The following is a 23,981-nucleotide window of genomic DNA, read 5'->3' on the forward strand; positions in this document are numbered from 1 at the left end:
CCAGGCCGTGTCGAGGTCAGGCCCGATTTAGTAGGCCCGGTATTCGGGCCGGGCCTGGGTTTTCAACACCGGGCTTTTTTTGGCCAAGCGAGATATGCCCACGTATATTCCGATGTCTTCACTCCACGCCTTACTTTCATATAAATTACCACCCCAAAGCGCGAATAAATAGTCTTTTTGGTAAACCATCAACATATAAACAGATGAATTTCTATATAACCACCCCCTAAATTAAATTATCGAAAACACTAACGCCCACACGTGTGGGCGCCTACCAACTCGCCCACACGCATGGTTACTCGTCCAACCAACTGCACGAATCTTGGCGCGTTCTAGCAGTTTTTGTGTGCCACGTAGGACTAAGCTAGTGTGTGGGCATTCGTCCGGTCGCCCAAACGTCCTTTTTCACCACACGGGGGTTGATGTGTGGACGTTTAGCAATTCGCCCACACACCAGTTTTCACGCACGCAGAGGGGGCTGATGTGGGGGTGTTTATCACTTCGCCCACACGCCCGTCTCCTCGCCCACACCCAAAACTGTCAGTTGCCATGTGTTTCTACAGGGTACATGGCAACTGCCCAAGCTTTGCTTGTAAGCAGTTGGCAACTCTCTTTTACCCGAGTTGTCATGTGTTTTTGCATGGTACATGGCAACTGCCCTAGCGTGCACATAAGTAGATGGCAACACTTTCTCTTTACATGGCAACTGCCCTAGCGTGCTTGTGAGCACATGGCAACTCTCTCTATTGCCCGAACATGTTTTTTTTGCCTTGCCTTTTTGTAGTGCTACATGGCAACTGCCCAGTGTTAGTGGGTGAAAACTCCTAAAGTTTTGAAATCATGGCAACTGCAGTAGAGCAGACCATACATGGCAACTGCAGTTGAGCAACCATGGCAACCGAAGTTCAGCGACATGGCAACTACAGTTAAACGAACATACACGAGGGTCTGGACCATGGCAACTGCAGGACGCGTGGTGACTGTCACGCGGGACGTGCGGGACCACGAGATACGAGGCCTGACGTACGGGGCATGTGAGCGTTATCTATTTCACCCACACGCACGCGTGTGAGAGAGGTCGCGAGGGAAAAAAAGATGTATGAGCATTACTTTTGCCCACACGTAGGTGTGTGAGCTGTTCCTTTTATACACCACACAAAATGTGTGAGCAGACCTCCTAATGCCCACAACTGTGGTACTTATCGGCGTTAACTATTTCCACTCTCCAATCTACCTTTAACCAAACAAGCCGTGGGTTTAATTGGATCCCGCCGTCCGATCTAAATCCAATGGCTTATACTAAGCCACGAGTCCCTACGATTCTCACCGTCTTCTTCCCCTCGACGGCGCCCGTGACAGGGAACACGCGCCCGCGAACGCCACGCCCGTTTGCTCCTCGCTTCCGCCTCACTCAAACGGCTTCTTCCCTCCTATAAACCCATCCCAGCACCAACCGCTCCAATGGCGGAATTCCCCAAGCCCGCGCCACCGCCCACCTCCTCGGAGCCCTCGCTCGCCGCGCCCCGCCACACGCACTGACCCAACCCGCGCCGCGCCGCGCGCCGTGCCCTAGATCGGGAGATCGGGGGGAGAGGGGAGGACCCGCTCGCCCCGGCGGACCGCCGCGGCGCGATGGTCGAGACGTCGGGCGGGAGGTGGAGGCTGCACCTCCACGGCCAGCGGCGGAGCGCGGCGGCCTTCCTGGCCGCCAACAAGACCCTGCTCGCCGCCGTGTGGGTCGCCGGGTTCGCGCTCGTCTTCCTGTGGCAGAGCGCCTCCGTGTTCGTCGCCGGGGGCGGGGGCGGGCCCCGCCCGGCGCCCGCGCCGTCGCGCCCGGCGCCGCGGCTGCGCCCGATGGCGTACAACCTGACCGACTTCGGGGGCGTCGGGGACGGGCGGGCGGTGAACACCCGGGCCTTCGAGCGCGCCGTGGAGACCGTCTCGGCCTTCGCGGACCAAGGCGGGGCGCAGCTCAATGTGCCGCCCGGCCGCTGGCTCACGGGCCCCTTCAACCTCACCAGCCACATGACCCTGTTCCTCGCCGAGGGCGCCGAGATCCTCGGCATTACGGTGAGCTTTACTTACAACCGGAGCAATGGGGTTAGTTTTTCAAGTGCCATTGAGTTGTGGCGTGGATCATGGCTGGCTAACACGTAGTTGAATTAAATCCCTTTGACTAGTTGGTTTGATGGATAAACAGACCAATGGTAAAAATAGAAGGATTTGTTGTTGTGTGATGTGTCCCTAGGACTGAAGATTGAAGTGATACCAAATTACCAATGTTCAGATTGTTCCCATTTTGGACAATGGGTGGGTAATAATTGCACAATATAATTACCACATTGTCTGTTTAATTCCAACTTCCATACCATGTATCTTTCTTTTAGCTTGGCGAAACATTGCTGTTTATCTGAAAGCAAACATTTGGAATGTGTTCAGAGTTGGGTGGAATGTCGTATGATTTGAACTGTCACTCTTAGCTCTCTGAATCTCCGACTCTGGCATGGTATCATGCACAGATTTCAGATTAGCAGGTGTATCCAGCTGGGATTCTAATATTTTTCTGGACAGGACGAGAGGGATTGGCCGCTGATGCCAGCACTGCCATCTTACGGATATGGGAGGGAGCGCAAAGGACCTCGCTTCGGGAGTCTAATTCATGGACAGAATTTGAAAGATGTTGTCATTACAGGTTTGCCTTTTATCTAAGTAAGCTGTCAATATCAACTTGTCAAGCTGTGTAATCTATAACACCCTATCATGGATTTGTTGGTTAGCTATGAAGCAACATGCGTGAGAGAAGTGCATAATTTGCATATTAAGCAATCTAGTGATGGTAACAGTATACCAGCATGCCTGATTGTTTCAATAACACAAAGCATCTGCTTGACCTGTTTAATCCCTAATCTGAATGTACTTGATTTCGGTATGCATGATTTCATGCCCCGCTTATTCGTTAAAAGTAGTACATTATATCCATAGCTTGAATAGCATATTCTCTAGTGATCTTTAAATGAGTAAATACTGAATACGCAAGTTCACTGAAACAGCAGTACCTGAACTTTGGTGGTTTCACTATGCATTTGTTTCTCAATTGTATACTAAATTACTAACAGAACAATTATGGTATGCTATGTTCATGATTCATTGGATGATAGCTCTTTAACTATCACGACCTTCCTTCTTTTCAATCTGCTAAATAGGACACAATGGTAGCATAAATGGCCAGGGTGAAGTTTGGTGGTTGAAGCATCGCAGAAGAATGCTGAAGAACACGAGACCTCCACTTGTACAACTGATGTGGTCCAAGGACATTGTTATTACAAATATAACGTTGCGGAATTCACCTTTCTGGCACTTCCACCCATATGATTGCACGAATGTTACTGTTTCGGATGTTACAATCTTAGCTCCTATTTCCGGTGCTCCGAACACAGATGGCATAGATCCAGGTATTCATCCTGCAACTATTTTTAATGACTCCAGTATAACCTATATTTATTTTTGCAATGTTCAGGCGTTACTTCAAGCATCTGCATATTTGTAGTATTACCTATCTGCTAATGATGTATACTCCCTCTGTCCGAAAAAGCTTCTCCCTCAAATGGATGTATCTAGCACCAAGTTAGTGCTAGATACATCCATTTGAGGGACAAGCTTTTTCGGACGGAGGGAGTATCATCTGGGACTGAAACCATATTAGGCATCTTCAGCTGACATATGTTTATGCATTGTACAGATTCTTGTGAGGATGTCCTAATTGAGAATTGCTACATATCTGTTGGTGATGATGCAATTGCTATAAAGAGCGGATGGGATCAATATGGGATTGCATATGGGCGGCCGTCTTCTAACATCTTAATACGCAATGTGACAGTCCGATCTTTGGTTAGGTATATATTGCTTTTTAAACAATATTTATTTGCATGAGTCTTTTATTTCAAGTCCGGTGCTCAAGACAAAGCACTGGTTTTAGACCAGGGCCTTCACATTCTTTTGCATAGAATGTGGAGTATAAAGGTGAAGCTTACACTTTTTTTCTTGTCTGTGTGCAGTGCTGGAATTTCAATTGGCAGTGAGATGTCTGGTGGAGTTGCAAATGTTATGGTGGAGAATGTACGCATCTGGGATTCAAGGCGAGGCATGAGAATAAAGACTGCCATAGGAAGAGGAGGCTACATCCGCAATATCTCCTACAGCAACATAACCTTCGACAATGTTCGTGCTGCAATTGTGATAAAGGTTGACTACAATGAGCATGCTGATGATGGGTATGACAGAAATGCCTTCCCAGATATCACAGGCATATCATTCAAAAAAATACACGGGTGGGGTGTTCGTGTGCCTGTCCGTGCTCATGGCAGCAATTACATCCCCATCAAGGATATCACCTTCCAGGACATGTCAGTAGGCATCAGCTACAAGAAGAAGCATATATTCCAATGCTCCTACATCGAAGGCCGTGTTATCGGGTCAGTATTTCCAAAACCATGTGAGAATTTAGATGTCTACGATGAGCAAGGGCAGCTTCTCAAGAGTGGGGCAGTGCTGAACAGTACGGAAGTTGATTATGATATATGAGACACACACTGTGTCACTGATAGGTTTTCAATAGTGTAAGTTAGGTACTATCATATTTTTTTGGTTTTTTTAATCTTTTATATTTTTGTCGTAGAACTGTAAATACAGAGGAGATTCTCCTCTTCATAGGTTTGCTTACATTGGCTCCTTTGTATCTCACCAATTATTTGGCCACCATTGACATTCTGTTCTTGCGAAAGGTGGAAAAGAACCTTGTAATCTTGCAATGTTTTGGCCTTAACTTCTGGTCTCTATTGCGCTAGACTTAGACTTCTTTGATACCGTGTAATCTTTGCGGGCGTCAATGTGGTGCCAATTTTTCTTATAGCAACTATTTCGGACCTTCCTTGCATTTCCATTTTCAACCGTCTCACACCTGTGGTAGTAAGTTGCAGAAGGTATAATTATTCCATAAGTTGCATTTTGGGATCTCATTGTTAGTGCCATGGTCATTTCATAAACTTATCTGCCGACATATTTTGGATAGTGGAAGCCGCAAGGCAACATGACAGGAAATCAGGAAGGCAGATAAAGCGAAAGCCGTGATCAAGAGGAATTCAATCTGAAGCAGAACTGGAAACGGGGAGGTAATCTCGCGCTCTCCCAGCCAGGTGATTCACTCATTCCCATCATATGCTTCTAACCATTCGTCGGCCGCAATTTGTTCTGATCTCCACAAATGCACGTTTCCACCGTTTCACGGAAGAGAAAAGAGCACCCATAGCGAGAAATCCGGGGTTTCTGTGGCTCCGAGGGATCGTAGGCGTTCTGTAGCCGGTGGAATGGGTTTCAGATAGCTGGGGCTTTTCTTCTTTGCCGTAGAACAGATAAGATCCTCCTCCATGGCCATCGCTGTTGTTGGATGCCACACATCAACAACCACTTGACGTTCACAAACATGTGCTCTTATTTTTCTATTGTGTTGTCACTATTGTCATGATGATAATTGCGTCCTCTTGCTTACTTGTGCAGCCTACTGACTTGGTCTCTGGATCTGTTACTGCCTAATGCTCGACAACTGAAAGTAAGTGTGAAGTGGAATCTAAAACAGTGTGTGTTCTTGATCGACACTTCTTTTTGTATGAATATATGTTAAGTCACACTGAGAAAATCTTATAAATACTAAGGTGTAGTAAAAGAGTCCGCGACAAATCTAGTAATACTCCCTCCGTCGCAAAATAAGTGTCTCAACTTTGCACTAGATTTAGTATAAAGTTGTATTAAGCTTGAGACACTTATTTTGGGACGGACGGAGTAGTATAATATATCATATTCACTTGACGAATCTAAATAATTTCACCTGATATATACTGATAGTAGGAGTCAAAGTTAGAACAGTTTCATGGTCCAGTCTCTATAAAACACCGCGTATGTTTTTGCCGGAGTTAGTAGTTGACTTCTAGATGCATCCTCTTGATCCTGAACGGACCGTGAAGCCACCCAAGATTTGCAGCGTGTTGAGAGGTGCAGGGACGCCACATTGTTAGCAATTAACACAAGCATTCTGTGCAGAGGCAGAAGGCAAGTCTTATTTGGGGTTGGCCCTTGCCCCATTCATGCATATGTGCGAGTGCCCGTGGTCCAGACAGGAGGGAATCCATACCATATACTACTCCTATCTATCTAGCAGATCTGACCACGTGCCTTTCGAATCTTCTGCTACTTATGTTTTGCTCCTGCGCGTTAGCCAAGTGTCACAGTCACACCCAGGAGAAAACAATGTAGTACTTGCCTGATTATCAGCTAGAATATACAAGGGGAGGAACCCCAGAAGAATGTGCAGCTAGCCCCCACATGTTAAGCACTGTTTGTGAACAGTTGCTTTCCGGTTGGTTCCATGCTAAATTGCTAACAAGCTAATCATTTTGTCATGGATCAGGGCAAGAACATTCTTTGGCAGTGACTACCTCATCATTATCGAGGCTTTGGGAACATGCTGCTCTCCTAAGTTGGGGTTTAGGATATGTAGGTCCCAGCCTGACATGAGAGCGGCATACCTTGAAACTCGGCTAATTTAGAAACCACATATACCTAAACATGTGGGATATTTTAGAAAATTTCATGTTACTTAATCTTACTGTTTGTTAAGCTCTGTACATGTTGGACTGGAGTAATGCTGCATCACCATTGTTAATCAGGGGTAACCAACTAACCATGTGTGCCTAGAGAGGTAGTAGAACCCCCACCCAACGGCCCTGCTGCATACACGCACGCCACTCACGTGGGTGAGAAATATCATATCCGCACTGTCCAGTGCAATCGAAAGTGCATTTGGGGTAGGTTGATATCCAAAGGACAAAAGTACAGCAGAGAAGAAGATTCAACCAATTCCCTTCTATAGAGAGATCAGCCTGTAGCATTAGTCCATAAATTCATATCGCCACAGAATTATCCATGGTCTATTGTGCATGTGTCCCTGGCTACAGAATTCAGAATGGTCTATTGTGCGTGCTGCTTGAGAAAATTTAAGGCTTGTTTGATGCCATGAGACTTGTGTTACTCCCTCCGATCCAAAATAAGTGTCGCGGTTTCGAACTAAGGTTAGTTCAAAACCACGACATTTATTATGAATCGGAGGGAGTACTATATTTTCATCAGTTAAAGATGACCGCTTTCCAGTGGGTTCATGCTAACTAATCATTTTTGCCATATTTCTTAGACAACACTTCTTTATCCTGCCACTGTTGTTTGATAAGCTCATGACCACACTATATGCATGTTGAACTGGAGTGATGTTGTTGTTGCACTACTGTTAATCAGGGCAACCAACCATGCATGTAGCTAGAGGTTAGAGGAGTAGCGTAGGACCCCACCCAAAGGCCATACACGCACGCCACTCACGTGGATTATATCCGCGCGCAGTGTCAAGTGCAGTGCAGACTGTTTGGTTGCCAAGCCAACCCAAGGACAAAAGTACGGTAGTACTGAAGAAAATTCAACTCATTATTCTATGGAGAGATCAACCTTCAATATTATAACCCCCCCTAAGGAAAAAGAAAATCGAAGTTTTCCTTTCCTGCCTCCAGGGTTCAGCCACTACACATGGAGTTCTGCGTGGGCCCTTTGCTACAAAAGTTCATAAATTCGGCAGAAATACTGCCATGGATGAACTTCAGCTTGTTTGTACTCCCTCCATTCCAAAATATAAGTATTTTTTAGAGATTTCAATACAGACACATACGAAGCAAAATGAGTGAATCTAAACTCTAAAGTATGTCTGTATAAATCCGTATGTAGTCCATATTAAAATCTCTAAAATGACTTATATTTAGGAACAGAGGGAGTAATATGTGTGCTGTTTTTTGTGTGTGCGAAAAAAGCACATGCTTCTGATGATCTATCTGAGGCTGGTTTGGTGCTATTAATCTATGTATACATTTTTGCAACATTTTTCAGGACTAGTAGCTGTGGCCGACGGAAAAAATATGTGTAGCGTGCCCATCACGCGCGCACACACCACGCCATCTTCAATTCATTTCGTTATCGCGTGTACCGTGCATGATGGGGAGTGCGTCGACAACCTGATCTTAATCGTGTATGCTCCCCGTACTAGGGTCCGAACCGAGTTGCTGCTTGGATGGTGACACTAGACATGGTTTGCACTCCCGTCTCCTCCCACCAAGATGCTCCACCCGGCCGTGTCCTCCCAAGATCGATTATTCTTCCCGTGTGACACGGCATAACGGGCCACATGCATGGCAAGGAAACGGTATTCGATTCATACTCAGAATTCTCGCAGCGGCAATCAAGCCATCTCAAAGAGAGTAAAATTTCTCAAAACTCCAATATTACTAGTAGTAATTGTTTGATAGATGCTGCATCCAAGGAAGGACAAGAGAGACAACGCAACAGCTCGCTAGTGCGCGCGCGTCCTTTTCGGGCCTCAGTTGGAACTGTTGCCAGACACATAAACCGGACCCAGATTAGACGTATAGGTGTCACAATTGCACACAGCGCATTGTATGCTCGGATCTTGCTATTCGGCACATGCTTGAAAACGACGCCCCGACTCGTCTACCATCGCAAGTTGCCCATGGATATGCGCCTAGCTAGGGCTTGTGTGGTGTGGCGTGCATCTGATCTAGCCCTTTTTTCTTTATCATTCCAGCGTTTGGTTTGCACATGGAATTGAGTGTGTGCGTCTCATGCAGCTACCCTTGAATATCCCTGCATATATTTTCATCAATCAGAGCGAGATTTTTTGTTCCAGACAAAGCATCCTTGACTTTTCTTCTCGCGAAGTCGTCGCCGATCCTCTGAAGAAAAGTAGGCAGCAGTGCACTATATATGTTGTTTCACCTGGCTGCGAGATTGCAACGTTTATTCTGCCCCATCTAGCTAGTCTCGGGGTGCTGTTTCTTCCACCCTTGTAATTGTTTCTTCCCTCCTTGTGTAGAGCATTGTTGCCCTGTAATTAAGTAAGAGCGCGGCTAGATCTCAATCAACTGAGATTTAATTAAGTCATACTCAAGTGACAAAACATACAAAAAATGGATAATTTTTTTTACATGTATCTTGACATGAGATCTCACGAATATAGCAAAAAATGTTGAATGTGCTGTTTGAAAAGCTTGGTATGGGGGTCCATCTATTTTGATGTCTATGTCAATCGTACTAGCAGCAGTCTGATCTAATCTCGGTTGCCTTCTTCTCTAGACATCTCAACGCGAAAACATAGGACGGCTCATGATGTTGACTTAGACAAGGGACTGTGACCTTGGTAGTACATCCATATACATTTTCTTTTATTTTCTTTAAGCGGCAATACAATTTTTCAGCTTCACTTTTGCATTATCCGCTTGCAAGATACAAATATGGCGGGGGGAGAGCGGCTGTAGACAGTGTTAAAACAGGCAATGCAATTGTAATACTCTTTGCAATGCACCCTGATGAAATTCTGCACATTTAGGTTAACTGCAGCAGTGAAAGTATGTTAACTATAGTTTATACTATGATGTATAGACCCGTAAAAAGAAGAAGAGAACTAGTATCTGAAGTAGGAGTCTCGGGAGTCAAAGCTCCACAGGGAAGCGCTGGCGCCATGGCCACACTCCTCCATGTCCTCGTCTCCCTGCGTCGGCGGCGGCGTCACCTGCAGGAAGTCGTACGCATTGCTGCCCCAGCCGGCCGTCGGCGAGAAGAGCGGCGGCTGGTGCGCCATGACCGAGCGCCAGTCCATGCTGCCGTCCGGCGCGGCCGCCACCTCGTCGCCGAAAATGTCCATGCCGCTGTCATGCTGCGCCCACGACGGCTGCGTCACGGGCCACTGCTCCGTCGACAGCGCGGCCGGCGCCCGCGAGCAGTCGTCCTCCATGAGAGCCGCGGCCGCCTCCCTGACCGAGACGGCGGCGCGGTTGGCGTGGGAGAGCGCGGCCGCCTGCACCTCCTGCGGGTCGACGCTGTGGCGGCACGGCGGGGGCGGCGAGTCCGGGAAGTTGAGGTCCGCGCCGGCGGCGCCGGGCCCGCGGAGGCAGACGAAGGCGGCGTCGAAGGCGCGCGCGGCCTTCTCGGGCGCGTCATAGGAGCCCAGCCAGATGCGCTCCCGGCTGTTGGGCAGCCGGATCTCCGACACCCACTTGCCCCACTTGCGCCGCCGCACGCCCTTGTACTTCCTGCCCCCGCCACCCTCCGCCTCCGGCGACGCGGCCCCGCTCACCGGCGACAACGTCGACATGCCGGAAGCTGTCCGGAAGAAGCTAGCTAGTCGTCGTCGTCGTCGTCGTCGTCGATGGAAGCCTGCTCGTGCTGCTGCTGCTGTAGGTCGTCGAAGGGTAGTAGCCGCTGGCTGGCTGCGTTGCTGCCGATGGAGCTGAGCTGATGGTGTTGGCGAGCGGCCGCTTTATACCGTCGCCGGGGCCGCGCGCGGCGCGTTGACTCGCGGGAAATGGCGCGTCGGACGGGGACGTGCATGGTCCTGGCCACGTGGCGAGTCGTAGGGCCAGCTAGCAGGGGATCGCTTTGGCTACGCGTGCGATCCCGGGTGTGGCTGCTCGGTGGGGCCGCAGTCGGTCGTCGTCTTCCTGTCCTAATTGGGGCCTCTCTGGTTCTAGAGACCTGCACTAAAATGCACACGAATTTTTTTGACATATACAGTGCCAGCTAATTATTGAAGGTTTAGGCAGGATCATTGCTGACGCCGGGAGACAACAGGGCTGACTCTCCGTGCTTCTGCAAAGAAGTCAATCAAAGCTCTACAGTGCTTATGCTACTAGAATAATGAGGCACGAGGGATCAAAGTCCAAATTTGATGACATGTGTGAATATTTTTACTAAGTGGGAGCCAGTGGTCCCATCGATAGCAAGACACTTATGGTGAATTTGTTAATCTTGAGGCACATCGCGGGGAAAATATAAGGTGATACCATCCTTCACCTGCTATCGTGCTTCAATTTTTTTTAAAGCCACATTTGGATATGTTTCAAAAAATTCTGAAAACATTTATAGATGTTCACAAAGCATATGTCGATAACCCCTAAAAATTTCAGATCAAAATTCTAAATACACGTTGAGTAACAAAAAAGACAAATCTAGAATGAATAGTGTCAAAAGAAGACAAACCACAAACCATGAACAGTGTCAAAAATGGCACTGTTCACCTATGGATTTGTCTTTTTTGTTTTTCAATGTACATTTCGAATCTCGATTTGAATTTTTTAGGAGATGCAAACATATGTCTTCTGAACATCCACAATTTTTTTTCAGAATTCTTGTAAGACCTAAATACGATTTTTTAAAATTTGGATCATGGGAGCATGTGAAGGATGGTATCACCTGATATCTACCCCTCGCTCATCACAACACTCATGTTTCCAAAACAAATAAAACCCTTGTTATCTTTGTACTCCCTCCGTTTCTAAATATAAGCTTTTTTTGGATATTTCAGTACGGACTACATATGTATGTACTCCCTCCGGTCCTTTTTACTCTGCACATTGGTTTTGCCGAAAGTCAAACTTTACTAAGTTTGACCAAATTTATATTAAAAATTATTAGCATCTATACTATCTAATAAATATAATATGAAAATATATTCCAAGATGAATCTAAAGATATTGGTGTTGTTATGTGAATGTTTATAATTTTTTATATAAACTTGGTCAAAGTTGAATGAGATTGACTTCGGACAAACCTAATATGCAGAGTAAAAGGACCGGAGGGAGTATATAGACATATTTTAGAGTATAGATTCACTCATTTTGCTTCATACACTAGTAGAAAAATGGTCAAACGTGAAGCACATTAGTGCCGGTTTGTATTTGAGCCGGCACTAATTTATACATTAGTGCCGGTTCCAACGGATAGCCGGGCCGCTTTCATTAGTACCGGTTCGTGGCGAACCTTTAGCACCGGTTCGTGCCACGAACCGGTACTAATGAGAGTGGTGGCAGGATGTTGTCAGAGTGGGGCCCCTCCAGCACCTTTAGTACCGGTTCGTGCCACGAACCGGTACTAAAGGTCGTCCTATATAAACCCTTCGTCCACCAGCACTCTGTTCTTTCCCCTTTCCCCTCTCCGGCCCTCTCCTCTGTTCTTCCCTTCTTCCTCTCGAGTTCATCACAAAATTTGCCTAAAATTTGTCAAGATTTGAAGGCCCTCATCCATTCAAATGATCACAAAGGTTAGCAACTTTGTCCTTTCATCTCTCATTGCTAGATTAGCTCTTGCATTGGTTTATATAGTGATTAATTTGTGAGTTTAGTAATTTGGGAGGATATATATATATGTGCTAGTATTTGATTTATATGCAATTTGAGGTCAAAAATAACACTTAGTTTGCATATGTAGGTGTGGTTTACTTAGTGCCTTCTAAATCTCCATCGTAGCCACCGTCGATCGCCCGCACCGTCCCGTCGCCGGCACCACCTTGTGGTGAGCCTCTTGTTCATGAAATTTTATATAAAAATTGATATTTTTGTGATTTGGATATATAGTTACTCGTATAATTATCTTACCCGTACGTTGTTTGTTATACATATAGTGCCATGGTTTTGATATCCGTCCCCGTCGGCCCTAGTCCTTGTTATGATTCGGATGTGGTATGTATATTCTCTTTAAAAACTAGTTGCATTTCGTGTTTATGACAAATTATGCCCATCAAGTTGGCATAGAAATTTTTTCTAGGAGGTATCTGAACCGGAAATTCCAACCGACCCTATTGCCGAGAGGTTAAATTTAGTTGAAAGAGAAAATGAGTACTTGAAAGAAAAATTGAAAAGAATTGAGGGGGAGAAGATGGAATTGGAGTTGCATGTTGCCGATGTCGTCGATGATCACAAGATCAAGATGGAGAAAATGCGCTTGAAGATTAGAAAGATTAGAAAATATGCCATCGATAGTGAGGCTTGGTATCATTATGCTGTTGGATCCATTGTTACCTTAGTTGCGATCTTGATCGTATTTGTTGTTGCATTTAAATGCTTTAGCTAGAGAGTTATTTGTTTGTTGCATTTAAGTGTTGTATGAACTTTATGTATGAACTTGTATTAATTTGGTCTATTCGGTGTTGTGTAATGAAGATGAGCCGGCAATGGATGTACGATGACCGATGCTCTCCCCCAGTTCGTTGAGGGCGTGCGTACTTTTCTGCTTGCGGCTGAGGCAAACAAGCGGGCGGATGGTTTTATGCCTTGTCCATGTGCTCGCTGTAAGAATGGTCACAATTACTCTACGTCAAGAACCATTCACGTCCACCTGTTTAAGACCGGTTTCATGCCCCATTATAATGGTTTGGACCAAGCACGGAGAAAGAGGGGTTATGATGGAAGACAATGAAGAAGAAGAGGACGACGACAGCTATCCTGGCCATGGGTTCCCTGAATACGATGATACAACAATGGGGGAAGAAGCTGAGCCGGTAATGCGGGAAGAAGCTGAGCCGGCAATGCGGGAAGAAGCTGAAGAAGAGGCATCAGATGAGCCCGTTGATGATCTAGGTCGGGCCATTGCCGATGCAAAGAGAAACTGCGCAAGTGATTTGGAGAAGAAGAAGTTGCAGCGCATGTTAGAGGATCACAAAAAATTGTTGTACCCGAATTGCGTAGGTGACAAGAAAAAGCTGGGCACCACACTGGAATTGCTGCAATGGAAGGCAGAGAATGGTGTATCTGACAAGGGATTTGGAAAGTTGCTGGTAATGATAAAGGATATGCTTCCAAAGGACAAAGAATTGCCCGAGAGTACGTACGAAGCAAAGAAGGTTGTATGCCCTCTAGGGTTAGAGGTGCAGAAGATACATGCATGCCCTAATGATTGCATCCTCTACCGCGGTGAGTACGAGGATTTGAACGCTTGCCCGGTACGTGGTGCATTGCGCTATAAGATCTGCCGCGATGACCCTGGTGATGTCGAGGGCCGGCGCCCCAGGAAGAAGATTCCTGCCAAGGTGATGTGGTATGCTCCTATAATACCACGGTTGAAACATTTGTTCCAAAACAAAGAGCATGCCAAGGCGATGCGATGGCACAGAGAAGACCGTAAGAAAGACGGAAAGTTGAGAGTACCCGCTGACGAGTCGCAGTGGAGAAAAATCGAAAGAAAGTACGGGAAGGAGTTTGCAGATGACGCAAGGAGCGTATGGTTTGGTCTAAGCGCAGATGGCATTAATCCTTTTGGGGAGCAAAGCAGCAACCATAGCACCTGGCCTGTGACTCTATGTTTGTATAACCTTCCTCCTTGGTTGTGCATGAAGCGGAAGTTCATTATGATGCCAGTGCTCATCCAAGGCCCTAAGCAACCCGGCAACGACATTGATGTGTACCTAAGGCCATTAGTTGAAGAACTCTTACAACTGTGGAATGGAACAGGTGTACGTGCGTGGGATGAGCACATGAGGGAAGAATTTGACCTAAAGGCGTTGCTGTTCGTGACCATCAATGATTGGCCTACTCTCAGTAACCTTTCAGGACAGACAAACAAGGGATACCGCGCATGCACGCACTGTTTGGACGGTACTGACAGTATATATTTGGCTAATAAGAATGTGTACCTGGGACATCGTCGATTTCTTCCGAGCAGGCATCCCGTAAGAAAGAAAGGCAAGCATTTCAAAGGTGAGGCGGATCACCGGACGAAGCCTCGCCACCGTACTGGTGCTGATGTACATGATATGGTCAAGGATTTGAAGGTGGTCTTTGGAAAGGGTCCTGGTGGACAACCTGTTCTGAATGACGCTGACGGACGCACACCCATGTGGAAGAAGAAATCTATATTTTGGGACCTGCCCTATTGGAAAGACCTCGAGGTCCGCTCCGCAATCGACGTGATGCACGTGACGAAGAATCTTTGTGTGACCCTGCTTGGCTTCTTGGGCGTGTATGGGAAGACAAAAGATACACCTGAGGCACGGGAGGACCAGCAACGTATGCACGGAAAAGACGGCATACATCAGGGTCATGCAAGCTACACTCTTACCAAAGAAGAGAAGGAAATCTTCTTTGAATGCCTGCTCAGTATTAAGGTACCGTCTGGCTTCTCGTCGAATATAAAGGGAATAATAAACATGGCAGAGAAAAAGTTCCAGAACCTAAAGTCTCATGACTGCCACATGATTATGACGCAACTTCTTCCGGTTGCATTGAGGGGGCTTCTACCGGAAAACGTTCGATTAGCCATTGTGAAGCTATGTGCATTTCTCAATGCAATCTCTCAGAAGGTAATCGATCCAGAAATCATACCAAGGTTACAGAATGATTTGGTGCAATGTCTTGTCAGTTTCGAGTTGGTGTTCCCACCATCCTTATTCAACATCATGACGCATGTCCTAGTTCACCTATGCGAAGAGATTAACGTTTTGGGTTCTGTATTTCTACACAATATGTTCCCCTTTGAGAGGTTCATGGGAGTCTTAAAGAAATATGTTCATAACCGTGCTAGGCCAGAAGGAAGCATCTCCAAGGGCCGTCAAAATGAGGAGGTCATTGAGTTTTGTATTGACTTTATTCCTGACCTTAAGCCGATTGGTGTTCCTGAATCGTGGCATAAGGGCAGACTGGATGGAAAAGGCACGCTAGGAGGGGAACAAATAATATGTATGGACGGACATTCTCTCACTGAAGCACACTACACAGTTCTACAGAATTCCGCCTTGGTGGCTCCGTATATGGATGAACACAAGAATTTGCTACGCTCCAAACACCCGGAGCGATCTGATGACTGGATTACACGTGAACAAACCAGGAGTTTCGCCAGCTGGTTGCAAGCACGTACCATGCATGACACCTCTATTGAAGATGACATGTACTTGCTGTCCCAGTTACCATCTTCGAATATAATGACTTTCAAAGGGTACGAGATAAATGGTAATACATTTTACACGATCGCCCAAGATAAGAAGAGTACCAACCAAAACAGTGGTGTCCGCTTTGATGCAGAAACCAAGACGGGAAAGGAAACATATTATGGTTATATACAGGACATATGGGAACTTGACTATCGACGTGGTTTGAAGGTCCCTTTGTTTCGGTGCAAATGTGTCAATATGACACGAGGCGGGGTAACGGAAGACCCGCAGTACGAATGACAACAGTGGATCTCAACAATCTTGCGTATGCAGATGAACCATTCGTCCTAGCCAATGATGTGGCACAGGTTTTCTATGTGAAGGACATGTCTAGCAAGCCAAGAAAAAGAAAAGATAAGGAAGCGAATGCATCGTACGATGAGTCAAAGCGGCACATAGTTCTTTTTGGGAAGAGAAACATCGTGGGAGTGGATGACAAGACAGACAAGTCAGAAGATTATGAAAAGTTTGATGAAATTGCTCCATTCACAGTGAATATTGACCCGAGCATCCCGTTAAATGATGAAGATTTTCCATGGCTACGACGCAAAGGGACACAGGCGAAGAAAAAGTTTCACACCCAAAGATCTGGGATGTGATCGGCTTAACTATCATCACTTTCTTCTGTGTTTCACACCCAGGAGGGAATCTCTGTAATAGTTAGGGTAGCTAGTTATGTGTTTTGGCATTTGAAACGCGAAGAAATTTTATGTGCAAGCAAATTCTTTCATGCATTTATTGATTTTTTCAGCTAAATGACCCTGAAATTGAAAAGCATTTCAAATGAACTCAGAAAAGGATGAAAGTTGGCATGGTATCATAATTTCACCCACATAGCATGTGCAAAAAAGTAGAGAGGGTTACCGCAAAAACGGGATGCACTTCGTGTACAAAATGGACAATCTGTTTCGAAGTATCAGGGTTTCGGACGAAAACTCATCCGTTACAAAGGCATTTCATTTTTAAATAGCTTAAGCATTACCAAATTGAATATAATGATAAAACACACTAATATTAAACATAAGAAAAAAGAATCACTGGAAAATGTATTTTTAAAGTTAAGTTATTCACAAACTAGTGATTCACACAAATTTCAAATAATTCAAAATTTAAACTATTCAAATTTAAAAACTACCGGCACTAACTGAAAGTTTCTAAAAACTATCAAAAATATTCACAAAGAAACTCTAAATACAGCAAAAAACAACTAAAAATAAATAAAACAAAATAAATAAAGCAGAAAAGAAAAAACTAAATGAAAAAAGCCCACCTACCGGGCCACAGCGGCGTGCATACGACTAGAAACCCAACCTGTTGTTGGGCCAGGATGCAGGCCCGCAAGCCCAATAGGCACCACAGGGCAGAGTAGCAGAGGTAGGCCCAGAAGGCCTGCTTTAGAGAGGAGCTCGAGACAGCAGCGGCGGCGGGGCTTATAAGTAGGTGTGAGCGCCCTTCGGCTAGCGAGGTGGGACTAAACTTTTGCGCCTCTCGCCTGGCAGCGCACCCCCTTTAGTACCCGGTCGTGGCACCAACCGGTACTAAAGTGGGGGCCTTTAGTACCGGTTGGAGCCAGGAACCGGTACTAAAGGGGGGTGCTTCCCCCCGCTTGGCCTGGCCAAAACAGGCCTTTAGTACCGATTGGTGGCTCCAACCGGTACTAAAGGTGTCCCCTATATAAGAAACACTTCGAAAATTTTCAGTTTCTCATCTCCCACTTCTCTCTGCCGCCGCCCCGTCCCGCGCCGTCGCCGCCCCCGTCGCACCGTCCCCGTCGACTCCGCGACGCCCCCGTCCTCGTCGCGTCGTCCCCGTCGACTCCGCGGCACCCCCGTCGCCGTCCCGGTCGCCGATCCCCTCGCTTCGCCGTCGCCGTCGCCTTTGGATCGACCTCGCCCTCGCCGTCGCCGTCGCCTCGACCTTGCCCGCGCGCGCTGTGAGCCCCTCCCCCGGCCCCTCTCCTCCCTCCAATCGATCGTAGCGCACACCGGCGCCGGCGCCGACCGTAGCGCACACACACGCGCGCGCGCACACACACACTACATGCACACACACACACTACACACACACGCTAGACGCGCGCACACACACAATTTTTCTGTTTTTAGCTTTTAGTTTTTCTGTTTTTCTGTTTTTCATACAAAGTTTTAGATGAATTAATTAATTAGATTAGATTAATGTTAAATAGTATGTAGAAATGTTAGTTATAATATATATAATGTCAAATGTTATAGAAATGTTAGTTATATAGAAATGTTAGAAATTTTGGAAATGTTAGTTTTAGCTAGCTAGATGAATTAGATTAATTTCAAATTGTTAGACGATGATCGATGTTTTTTTAGTTTCTTATATTTTTAGTTATAAAATTTAGAATTTGCATATATGAAATCATCACAATCCATCATTTAAAAAATGTTACTTTACTTTTGCGGCATATAGTATTTTGTTGTCGACGATGCCCGGCCCGCATCCTCGCCGTCGACACGTCCGCGACGACGTCCTGCTTCAGAGGACCCATGTCCGGGACTGGGCTCCGCCGGGCTGGCACTGGGAGGTGCTACCTTCAGGGGCGCGACGCTTGGTGAGGAACCCGGCCCCGGGTCCCGTCGTCGACCCTCATCTCCTTTGGTGGCATTCGCGTGGGCCACTTTCGGTGCGGAGGGAGCCGGCCCCGCCGGAGGTGGTACGTCGCCGTGTCAGGGAGGAGGACGAGCACGTCCATCGCTACATGGCTGCTATGGATGTCAGGTTCTCCAATACCTGGCAGGTTCTTTGGGGAGATCACCCGAGCTATGATCCAGTGATGGTTCCTTCTCTTTGGGTGTCCACCGCCCGCACCTCAGGAACCGCGAGTGGCCTAGATCACTCTGTAGTATTCGATCTTTATTAGCTTGCTAGCTAGCTAGCTAGTGATGTATTCAATATTATATCTATTATTCGAGATGATGTATTCGAGATCGAGATTATATCTATTATTCGAGACGATGTATTCGAGATTATATCTATTATTCAAGATTATACTAAATTGTTTTATATTTCTTTTGGCATAGTTAAATAAAAGCTATGGCGGACAATACCGACAGAGAGAGAGAACAGACCATGTTCGATATCATACGCGGGACAGATGATGATCAGAATGAAGAAGATTTTGACGGCTCCGAATTTCTAAACAACACCGGAGAGGGTGATATGATATTCGATCGCGACGACCGAGAAGATGAAGTCATGAACTACGACGAAGAACATGTTGATCCTGAAACAACAAACACCGGCGAGGTATATATATTTATATAAGCAGGAATCTGGTGATCATCGCATGTTTTAAATGAGTTGAAGATATATTAACGAATCGATCTTTCTTCTTTCAGCCATCCAGATCGAGCAAATCTTCAGGCAAAAGGACGAAACGAGGCCCGAACAAAAAGTTGAAGGAGGGCGTAAAGTACAATATCGAGGCATTCAAACCTAATGGCGAACCATTAGCGCCTAAGAAGATTGCGGACAAGTTCGTTCGTCAGTGCAGAGTTCTTGTGAAGGACCAACTCCCGATCTCCCTTCAAGAATGGAGAAAGCCAGCAAATCCACGTCCAGATGTTACTTTTGTCGACGAGAATCAAAAAAATCTGCTTTGGGATACTCTCATGGAACATTTCACCCTACCAGATAATTTCACAGAAGCAGACGTGCGGAAAGTCAAGGACGCTGCTTTTAGGAAGATGGCGGTTGCATTCAAGAACCACAAGAGAATGACGTGGGAGAAGTACGTCAAGGGAGGAAGGAAGACTCCAGTATTCGAGGGGATACTAGAGAATCAAAGTGCTCATTGGGACGATTTCATGAAATTCAAGGATTCAGAATTAGCTAAGGAACGGTCGAGAATAAACAAGAAGAATGCCGAAAAAAAGGATAAGTTCCATAAGCTGGGGCCTGGTGGCTACGCGGTGGCAATGCCTAAGTGGGATAAGTCTGAGAAAGAGATGGAGGATGCAGGTGTCACTCCGGTTACTAAGAGCTGCCCCCCCAGGTGCAGGACTTGGTTCTATGCGCATGGGGGGGAGTTGGACCCGAAGACAGGCAATGTTTCGACGCAGGCATGTCTGAACGGAGCCGACGATGCGCTACTTGTTGCAATAGAAGAGGCTCGATCGGGGGTGTTCCAGCCCAACAGAGAGAACGACGAGCTTACGCGTGCCTTGGGAAATCCTGAACACCCGGGAAGAACACGAGGCAAGGGCGCTATTCCGTGGTATGAGGGGTTTTCGGACTGGAACGCCGACTACAGAACCCGTGCGAGAAAGAAGATTGCGGAGGAGAAGAAAAGGAAGATGGAGGAGGAGCAAAGAAAGCTCGACTATGAACGCCTTCAAGGCCTAGAAGCAAGTCAAGCGGAATTGGCAGCTAAATTCCAGCGGCAGCAGGAGCAGATCGACTCACTTAGCCAGCAAAGGGGGTCTCAGCAGCTGCAGCAGCTAGCGGATGATCCAGCATTGGATACCACCGCCCCATCCATGCCGAGAAGCAGCGTGGGTTCCGCCCCAGGCGACGCAGTAGTGCTGGATAGATACCCCGTGGATGACATCACGGAGAACACTAACTGCGAGCTACACTTCAAAATGAAGAACATATCCATGAAGGTGGCGGACGCCGTTGCTTTTTCAAATTCCCCCGAGGCAACCTTCCATTGCAACCCGATTCCAGCGGGCTATGCTCGTGTCTTGGTTGATGAGGTGGTGGACCAATATTCGGGGCTAGAACTTGACATTCCTGGAGGTGATGAGGAGCACACACTCGGAGATGCCAAACATCGTATCATCCTATGGAGAAAGGATTGCATCATTTTTCGAAGGCCACCGACACCGCGTCACCCGACTCCTCGTCGAAGTCCGCCACCGAGTCAGCAGACTCCCGCTCCTCCAAGTCCACCAACGCATGAGGCCACTCCTCCTCCTCCAAGTCCGGCAAAGTGTCAAGCCACTCCTCCTCCAAGTCCGGCACAACCTCAGGCCACTCCTCCTCCAAGTCCGGCACAGCTTCAGGCCACTCCTCCTCGTCCAACTCAGCCCCGTCAGCCGTCTCCGCCGCCTCAGCAATCGCAGAAGAGACACCCCGCAGCTATGGTGCGTAGCGGTACCAGTTGAGGTCATAGTACAGGAAGTACAGGCGGAGGCAAGCGATATAAATATGGTCCAAACCTCACTACTCCTCTTCCTGTGAGGGCTTACGACAGGACCGAGGAGCAAACCAATGCCATAGTGCGGGCAGAAGTCGACGCCCATTTTGGACCGAAACCGCCACCGCCGCCAAGGGAGAAAGTGCCTGTTGAAGTAGTTGACCACTTCATTCGTATGGCTCAACCACCAGCTCCTAAGCCTGTTGACACAGATTATGAGCGCCACATCAGGAAGTTACATCGACAACGTCTACAGAAGGAGGCGAGCTCGAGCTCGAGCAAACAACAAGTAGCTGTCGAAAAATGTGGGAAAACCGTTGCCCAGCTGGGAGAACAGGCGGCGCAATCGACCCCCCCGCTTGTTGTGCCGCCAACAACACGTGACAGTACGCGCGCCCAATATTATTGTGGCCAAACAGTTTACGTTCCCGAGGTGGGCGATGTGGTAATAACCCAGGAGCATATAATGCAGGCTGAAGAACTCAAGATCACTGTTGGACAACTCCTCGAGATCGAGGACATGCCTGGGATTACAGAGGAGGAAATAAAATGGAAATATGTCCGGGGCCAACCTTTGGTCGAGCCAGAAGATGTCAAGAAGCTCCCAACGAGAATGTATGAATTGCATCAATGGTACATGGACATTATCAAGAGATCCGATCGAGAGTCCCTCATGGTGTATGTCAAGAAGGATCATTACTACCATGAGAAAGCTGTGGCCGTTGAGTATTCTGAACTGTTTCAGTTATACAATCAAGACGCACTCGACAAATCTATCGTCAGTTGCTATTGTCTGTAAGTGATTTCTTTCTGTAATTTAAGTCTCAAGCTAGCTGTAGTGATCCTTTTGATCAATCATTACCTGTAATTATCCTCACTATATTCTTTTCTGTGGTATTATGCAAGATGAAGATGTATGAAATGAGAAAAGGTGGACGCTATGGCATTGGGTTCATTGACCCAAACACCGTTAATCAATACACATGGAAAATGAGCAAGTATTATGAAAAGCAGGTAGAGGACAGCATGCTAGAGTTCTTGAAGCACCTCAAATACAACGAAGATATACTACTTCCTTACAACTTCGAGTGAGTCACACTTTCTTGTACTACAAATTCTCTGTTCTTACCTACTAGCTAGCTACATGTTTTTGCTTACATATGCCCGCTTAATTAAGACATGCAAACGTGTGTGCATGCAGATTTCACTGGATCTTGTGTATCATTAAAGTTGACGCCGGAACAGTTGAAATACTGGACTCGCTACTCAAAGCAAATAGTGACTACAACATCTTGTATGGGATAGTCAACAGGTAATTTCAATCATTATTAACTATATATCTCGGCCTATTTAGTTCGTCATTTCATGATATGAACTATTTAATAACCCCTTTATTCATTTTCTTTGTCGGTGGGCAGGGCTTGGGCAAGGTTCATCAGCGTCACGGAAGGCGAATGGAAACCACAGCTGAAATGGTTTCGATCCAAGGTAAGTAATTAAGTAGTACTAGCTAGCTAGCTGCCATCTCTTTAATTATCATGCTTGATTAATTATTATCTGATCAAATTAAATTCCATTTTCGTAATAAAGGCCCTGAAGCAGGCGCAGGGGACTAATCTGTGTGCATACTGCGTTTGCGAGAACATTCGCATGATGGCGTCCGTAAGGAGCAGATCTCAAAGATAGGAATGGGTACGCTTGTCAGAACACTATTCATAATTTTTACACCATTATCGATATCTAGTCACACAACTAATACACATGCATATTGATCTCCTTCTTAACAGTTCAAAGAGGTGCGGGACAAGCTCCTAGAAACGGAGCGCGTAGAAGAACTTCAAGAGGAAATAGCGGGATTTTTGCTCGACCAGGTCATAAATCCGAAGGGAGAATACTATTACCCGCTACCGCCCCCATCGAACAGGTCATGAACCACTTCCAATTGTCATCGTGTTCCGAAGGCACCAATTAGGCTAATGCCACTGGCTCCGAAGGCAACATGCATATGTAGGAGAAATTGTATATAGCTATACATATGTGTATGTGTAAATTAATATGGTGGTTTGTGAGACATTGATGATATATATATGATTGGTTCTACTAGAAATTCTATTTTTATATATATATATATGCATAACGTGTACAATGTGTAGTATCATAAAATACCAGCAAACGAAAAAGAATTAAAATGGAAAACACAAAATTAAATGAAAAAGAAATCATAAAACCAAAAATCCCCCAAACATTTTAGTACCGGTTGGTGTTACCAACCGGTACTAAAGGGCTCCCGGCCCCCGGAGCTGGCTCGTGCCACGTGGTTTCCCTTTAGCACCGGTTCGTGCTGAACCGGTACTAAAGGGGGGGGGCCTTTAATGCCGAAATGTTAGTGCCGGTTCCGAAACCGGCACTAAAGGGCCTTACGAACCGGTGCTATTGCCCGGTTCTGCACTAGTGATATGTAGTCCATATTAGAATCTTTAGAAAAGGCTTATATTTTGGAACGGAGGAAGCACATTATTATCACGTAGTGGTGCCTACTCGGCTACTCTCCACTGGACAGAAAAACAACACGATGCACAAAGCGTTTGTGCTGATGCATGTTTAAAGTGCAAGGGTTGTTTTTTCGCAAAAAACAAAACAAAATAGTAGAGTTGTTTCAGAACTATTTTGAGTGCAAGGATTGGCACAAATTAATCGCCAAAGGATTAAAGTGCAAGTGTTTTGGGTTTTATATTTTCTCAAAAAAATCCAACAAGTTTACATTTGGAGATGACGGAGTTTTGCGTTCTTGTGGTTTCACAAAAGAAATTTAGAGCACCAAAGTTGTCTTTTAGTTCACAATCATCGACTTTTAGCTAACAATCACCTTTTTCTTGTAGACTTATTTTATGCACATTCTCTATCATTTCTTTAAAAGAACTACATAATTCCATGTAATATCCACGTGCTAGATTT

The 23,981-nt window shown here is 46.2% G+C and overlaps 2 protein-coding genes across 2 annotated transcripts; one reads left to right on the top strand and one right to left on the bottom strand.

Annotated features, from left to right (window-relative positions):
• The first annotated feature begins 1,355 nt into the window (after positions 1-1,355).
• On the top strand, positions 1,356-4,822 carry LOC125514957 (probable polygalacturonase). The gene is made up of 5 exons (XM_048680344.1): positions 1,356-2,070; positions 2,572-2,692; positions 3,204-3,452; positions 3,740-3,893; positions 4,056-4,822. The coding sequence occupies exons 1-5, from the start codon at positions 1,633-1,635 to the stop codon at positions 4,579-4,581; spliced, it is 1,488 nt and encodes a 495-aa protein (XP_048536301.1). The 5' UTR covers positions 1,356-1,632; the 3' UTR covers positions 4,582-4,822.
• A 4,432-nt stretch (positions 4,823-9,254) lies between these two features.
• On the bottom strand, positions 9,255-10,375 carry LOC125512713 (ethylene-responsive transcription factor ERF018-like). The gene has a single exon (XM_048677806.1). It carries the CDS (start codon positions 10,253-10,255, stop codon positions 9,566-9,568), a length of 690 nt encoding a protein of 229 aa, XP_048533763.1. The 5' UTR covers positions 10,256-10,375; the 3' UTR covers positions 9,255-9,565.
• Between the last annotated feature and the right edge of the window lie 13,606 nt (positions 10,376-23,981).

The sequence above is a fragment of the Triticum urartu genome, chromosome 6 (assembly GCF_003073215.2).
Source record: "Triticum urartu cultivar G1812 chromosome 6, Tu2.1, whole genome shotgun sequence".
Classification (NCBI taxonomy): Eukaryota; Viridiplantae; Streptophyta; class Magnoliopsida; order Poales; family Poaceae; genus Triticum; species Triticum urartu.

Coding starts and splice junctions, on each gene's coding strand:
- LOC125514957 (XM_048680344.1), top strand. CDS start 1,633: ATGGTCGAGACGTCGGGCGGGAGGTGGAGGCTGCACCTCCACGGCCAG. Junction 2,693..3,203: donor GAAAGATGTTGTCATTACAG/GTTTGCCTTTTA, acceptor TCTGCTAAATAG/GACACAATGGTAGCATAAAT. Junction 3,453..3,739: donor CACAGATGGCATAGATCCAG/GTATTCATCCTG, acceptor TGCATTGTACAG/ATTCTTGTGAGGATGTCCTA.
- LOC125512713 (XM_048677806.1), bottom strand. CDS start 10,255: ATGTCGACGTTGTCGCCGGTGAGCGGGGCCGCGTCGCCGGAGGCGGAG.